We start from the raw sequence: 6,273 nt of genomic DNA, 5'->3' as shown, positions 1-6,273 counted from the left end.
ACACACACACACACACACACACACACACACACACACACACACACACACACACAGTATAAGTTTTAAACAAACAATTTAATACTGTACACAGCAATGATGATTGTGAAGCTTGGTTGAGGTGGTGAAGTTAGAAGGTGGAAGAGGGTGGGATATTTCCGAGGGAATGCATTACTGCTAAATGATGAACTAGCATTCGGCTGAGCTCTCAAGGGTTAACACGTTGTTAATGTAGCCTCACATTCTACAAGGCAGCACGAATGGAGAGAGGGGAGACAGCATAGCAGACAGAGACAGACACACACCGTGTGTGTGGGAGAGAGATGCGCATTGCCCCTTTAAGTATGCTGCCCTCCCCCACCCAGTACATTGCCTTTAAAAATATCAGGAAGTTGAGACAGCAGCTGCGGCCAGCAAGCTCTCTCCCTCCTGAGTCCTGTCCTGTCCCCACCCTGCTCTATATGGAGAAGGGGTAAGGGGCGGCGGGGGGGCAGGAATAGGGGGAGGGGGACACCCTGACATTAACCCCCCCCTCCCCTGCACAGCAAGCAGGAGGCTCTCAGGAGCAGCTCCAAGGCAGAGGGCAGGAGCAGCACATGACTGTGGGGGGAGGGACAGCTGAAGGGAACTTAGGGGAGCGGGGAGCTGATAGGGGGGCTGCCGGTCCACCCTGGTTCCAAGCCCCCACCAGCTAGCGGCAACAGGCTGCTCTTCCTGCTAGCAGCGGACAAAGCAGGCGGCTGCCAAACAACGTTATAAGGGAGCATTGCGCAACTTTAAACAAGCATGTTCCCTAAATGATCAGCAACGTAACAACATTAACTAGGATGACTTTAAGTGAGTCACAGAATCATAGAATATCAGGGTTGGAAGGGACCTCAGAAGGTCATCTAGTCCAACCCTCTGCTCAAAGCAGGACCAATTCCCAACTAATGTGTGGGAATGGCCCCGTCAAGGATTAAACTCACAACCCTGGGTTTAGCAGGCCAATGCTCAAACCACTGAGCTATCCCTGGAGTTACTGTATGGTGTAATAAGAGAGCCCCAGAATGCAACATTTTGAGAAACAAATCAGTGCAAACTTAGGGAGTTGGGAGACAACATATCCATTAGTGGGGGTCTCTTACAAAATAGTACACAGAATGAAAGAGTTGGAGGACGCTAATCTATATGGGTCAAAAGTCATGGAAAACCTGGAGTACTATAATAACCACCCAGAGGTGGATTAGGGGTTTGTGGGGCCCTGGGCCAGCGCAAGTGGGGGCCCCTCCACACCCCTTCTTCCTGCCGTTCCCGCCCCCAGCGCTCCTGCTGGGGAAATGGCCTTGGAGCATGGGGGCTTGTCCCTGCCCCCACACCCAGCACTCCTGCGGGGGAGCGGGGTCGGGGCATGGGGCTTCCCCCACTTCCCAGCAGGAGTGCCGGGCAGGCAGAGCAGGGCAAGCCCCCACGCCCCGACCCCACTCCCCAGCAGGAGTGCTGGGCGGGTGGAGCACTATCATTTTTCTGGGGGCCCCCCATTTGGCCGGAGCCTCTGAGCACTGGCCCCATTGGCGAAGTGGCTAATCTGCCACTGTAACCACCACTGACATTTTTAAGTGACTTCTTCAAACACAAACATTAAGAGTCTCTACTTATAGAAAAACATATAATCAGTTGTAACTAACTGAACTGGGGTTTTGGTTCTTGTTTTTAAACAGAAAGGCATGTGAAATATTTTGTACTGATGCTTAAATATACAGAACCCAGGCTGCTCTACTTACTTAGGAGAAAGTACTGGAGGACTGACAAAAGATCTTAATGCATCTTTCACCATATCTTGTATGAGATGCGTACCAAACACCTTCTTGTTATCCACAAGGAATGTAGTCTGGAAGGAAAAGATTTTTTTGAAGTTTATATTTCTAAAAATAGATGATTCTTTTTTTAAAAATAGTTGATTTATAAAGCAACTACAGTAGTTAAATTATTTCAGAAATCTTATGAGAAATACACTGTTAAACAAAAAGTTAAATGGTTTGGTAGGCGAGAGACCCAAAAGAGTGGGGCATGTAGGGAGTCCTCATCCCCGGGGCAACAGGGGCAGTGAGCACTGCTCACCTCACTCTGAGCTTACAATCATGGAGGCCCAGCATGCAAACTGATTATACAGCTGCGCTAATAACAGAGTTGTCCTCTGTTCTGAAAGTTTGGGGAGTGGGGAGGATCCTTTGGGGAGTGGCAGAGAAGAGGCTAAGCAGTGCCCCAGAAGGCAGGAGAAAATGCAGACAATAGGGGAGGTGTGGAAAAGGAACTTGCGCCTTGTGGTGACTTCTATTACTGTATTTTCTTTTGCCTCTGATGCCACTGCCTGATTCCCATTTTACTTTCTCCTCTATGACCACAGCATCCCCCTCCTGCAGATCTCTTAAAGTGCACGTGAAGCAGGGTCTGCTGGTAGGCACCTTAGGAGCTCCACAACTGAGGAACTTGCCTCTTAGAAAGGCAGAATCTCAGCTGACGTAAAGTGCAAGTGCAGTTATGACTTGAATGGAGCTATGACACTATGCAACAACCCAGCTCTATAACAGGAAGGTGTCCGCTTCAATGCAGTTTAGGAGTTTTGCAAGTTACAGGCGCCTCTTGCAAGCCTCCCCAGCTGCTCACATTTGCTTTGGTCTGTAATAGCTGTCTTGCCTCCTTTCAGCCACGCCCCTAACCGGGGGTCATTGTTGCATATGTTCGCTGATGTGTCACACAGTAAATGGGGCCCTGCTAACAATGCTCCTTACCTACCCAGAGATTAGGCAAGGAGTAATGTTTCACTTGGGTGTACATTAGTGCCACTGTGAGGTGAACCTTCCTTCTCTTTTCCCTCACCCAGCTTGACATTTAGAGCTAGCTGAAATTCTCAAACTGTTTTTCCAACAAAAAACTGGCTTTTTGACCAAAATGAAAAATTTTAATTTTGGTCAAAATCTTCCAGTTTTCTGATGAAAAACCAAAAACTGAAAAACATTTTTGGTAATTTTTGTGTCTTTGATTAAAAAATAATAATCATTTTTTGTTTTCTTCAGAACAGATTATTTTAAGTCTAAGAAGTTTTGTTTTTTTCAATTAGAGTTTTGTAGGTTTTTGGGTTTTTATTTAAAAACCAAAATATTCTGTGGAAAATTTAAAAAACAGCATTTCACAATTTCCCACAAAAAAAAACCAAAAACAAATTTTTTTTCCATGAGCTCCAGGATCAAAGATAATCAAGTTCTGACATCTGGATATAGGTTGACCAGACAGCAAGTATGAAAAGTTGGAACCAAGTGTGGGTAATAGGTGTCCATATACGAAAAAGCCCCGAATATCAGGACTGTCCCTATAAAATCGGGACATCTGGTCACCCTATCTGGATACCCCTTTTCAAAGCAAAGCCTGCTGTAAGAGAGTATTTTCCTCTGGGTCAATAAAGCTTACAATATTATTTCAGGGAACACTGAGGAGTGAAAAGGCTACAAATATTCAGTTCTTTCCCAACCTTCAGCTGCTGATGTAGCAGTAGGAATATGCTGTGGATGAAATTCAGCCATGGGGTGGAGGATGAGCACGAGGCTCTCTACACTAATTAAATCCCACATTGAGACTGTACAGGGATGATGCAGGTGGAGAGGCTTTACAAGACTGTCTGCACTCTCCTGGCTTACTGCAAGGGAAGTGGATTTAACGCTGTGTTTATACCATCTTCACAACACATTTGCTCAAGTTAATCAATAATAAATAAAAACAAATACTGTATTTAGACTGTCAGCTATTCAAAATAAAAAACATTTGATACATAAAAATCTGAAGAGTTCAATTTTTGTTTTACATCTTTCATACTAATGACTGTTGATATCAACTATATAATTTGAACATTTAAAAACAACAATACTGTAAGTGATTATTTTATTCTAGTGCGGTTATAAAAATGTAATAGACATTTCATTATAAATTAGGACTTGCCTGTAAGAGAGATCTTGAAAGAACACAAGGCGATTGCTCGCTAAATTCACAGAAAAAATCCTAATTTACATTTAGGATGGAAAGAGAAGCAAGGTTAATATACCAGTTTGAAATGTATGAAAAAGAGTTAAATCTTTAATATGAAATAAAAGTGTGAATAAGCTTAAAAAAACAAACAATACATTTTGCAATTGTTATATGATTTTGTCTCAAAATACAAGAGTTGTTGAAATCCTAAATCTTATTGAATAAAACTAGAAGATTATTAAAATTCCTTCCAACTACCAACAGTATGATAAAATTATAAAAAAAAGAGACAGTATCAAACTGTTACGGTCATCTCCAACTTGCGTTGTGTAAATGACAGGATAGGACTAACTATTCAACTAATATTAACTGTTTTATGAAAATGATGAGTTTATTAGCATTACAGACAGCATGTCTAATACAAAGAGTTGTTATTATGTTAAAAAGATCTTTGTTCTCTTTCTTGGAACTCTGCCCGGTGCAACCATACCTCTTTTGTAATTCAATGAAATGTTAGGTTTAAATGTTTGGTCTACATTTTTATTTTCTCTCTTAACTTTTATAGGCCCTAATTTGGGAAAGCCTCTGTTAAGCAGGAAAGAACTTATGCTTAAAGTTAAACATGTTTTTGCGAGTCTCCGAATAGGGATGGAGTTAACCATGGAGTTAAGTGTTTCTTTTAAATCTATGCCATAACTCGGGGTGGAATATTGCTTATCAGAATTCTAAAAATTGTATTAACCTCACTCACTGCTAGCAAGAAATAAAAAAAGCAGAAGAAAAATCAATATCCTCTTCAATACTGTAAGGCAGGGGTGTGCAAACTACGGCCCGTGGGCCACATCCAGCCCCCCAGAACTTTTAATCCGGCCTCAAGCTCCTGCTGGGGAGCGGGGTCGGTGGCTTGCCCTGCTCCGCGCATGCTGTGGCTCCGCACAGCTCCTGGGAAGCAGCTGGCATGTGCCGCCACCCCCCACCCCGGCTCCTATGCATAGGGGAAAACAGGGAGTGCCACATGCTGCTCCTGCACCAAGCCCGCCCCCCGCAGCTCCCATTGGCCGTGGTTCCCGGCCAATGGGAGCTGTGGGGGCGCTGCCTGTGGACAGGACAGTGCGCAGCGCCGCCTGGCCGCACCTCCGCATAGGAGCTGGAGGGGGAGACATGCCGCTGCTTCTGGGAGATGCTTGAGGTAAGCACCACCCGGAGCCTGCACCCTTGTGCCCCCCCAACCTCCTGCCCCAGCCCTGATCTCCCTCCCGCCCTCCGAACCCCTCGATCTCAGTTTGGAGCCCCCTCTTGTACCCCAAACCCCTCATCCACGGCCCCACACCAGAGCCTGCACCCCCAAACGGAGAGCTCACCCCCTGCCCTGATTCCCCCTCCCGCCCTCCAAACCCCTCAGTCCCAGCCTGGAGCATCCTCCTGCATCCCAAACCCCTCACCCCCCCGGAGCCTCCTCCCACACCCTGAACTCCTAATTTCTGGCTCCATCCCAAAGCCCGCCCCCCCAGCCGGGGCCCTCACCTCCTCCCGCACCCCATCCCCAATTTTGTGAGCATTCATGGCCCACCATACAATTTCCATACCCAGATGTGGCTCTCACACCAAAGAGTTTGCCCATCCCTGCTGTAAGGACTACATTGTGTTCTGCTGCATAGATGCAGCTTTCTTTCCAATTAGAACAGGAAGACAACTTAGTTAGTCCTACTCTGCTCCATCATTATCTGTAATTATGATTTTAGCAAGATATGGAAAGCAAAGGAATAGGAGAGGGGAAAAAAAAGATATTTGCGAAAAGTACTAAGTAGCAGGAAGAAATGTAATTTCAAACTTCTAAGAGGGTATTACTAAGGAGGGAAAAACTGAAGTTTGAAACATACAACCTGTTCTTTGAACAATAACAAACATATATATGAAATCATTCCTTTTTTGAAAGAGCTAGATAATAAACTCTTATCTCTATTTACATAAAGATAATAAGCAGTATTCACACTCACCAGTATACAGTGCAAATTCGTTAAGTTGACCACTTCACATACAGTTTTTATTCTGTCTATAAGTTTCGAAAAATAGTTGACCATTTCTTCCCTTTTAATTATTTTTGCATATCGAGGAAAAGTTGGAGGGAGCAACCTCTGGTTAACAAGGGGCTCAAAACCCATCATAATAGGATGATCTTTAAAAAAAAGACAGAAGAAGAAAGATTTTATGTGATTTGGGTTTTCTGAACTTTTTTTAAACTTCCAACTATAAAACAAACCATTCTTCATTTATCCA

General features: G+C 44.4%; 1 protein-coding gene across 2 annotated transcripts in view; it reads right to left on the bottom strand.

Annotated features, from left to right (window-relative positions):
• Window positions 1-6,273, bottom strand: part of NAA35 (N(alpha)-acetyltransferase 35, NatC auxiliary subunit) — a 40,206-nt gene that overhangs the window by 13,885 nt on the left and 20,048 nt on the right. For both annotated transcript variants that reach the window (XM_024196086.3, XM_024196089.3), the window contains exons 12-14: window positions 5,994-6,172; window positions 3,970-4,029; window positions 1,761-1,867 (exon numbers count right to left, since the gene is read on the bottom strand). In XM_024196086.3, the coding sequence (XP_024051854.1) occupies window positions 1,761-1,867; window positions 3,970-4,029; window positions 5,994-6,172 (346 nt within the window). The remainder of the gene's footprint in view (window positions 1-1,760; window positions 1,868-3,969; window positions 4,030-5,993; window positions 6,173-6,273) is intronic.

The sequence above is a fragment of the Terrapene carolina genome, unplaced genomic scaffold (genome assembly GCF_002925995.2).
Source record: "Terrapene carolina triunguis isolate 2854851 unplaced genomic scaffold, T_m_triunguis-2.0 Scaffold113, whole genome shotgun sequence".
In the NCBI taxonomy this organism is placed as follows: domain Eukaryota; kingdom Metazoa; phylum Chordata; order Testudines; family Emydidae; genus Terrapene; species Terrapene triunguis.
This window is presented reverse-complemented; position numbering and strand designations above follow the sequence as displayed.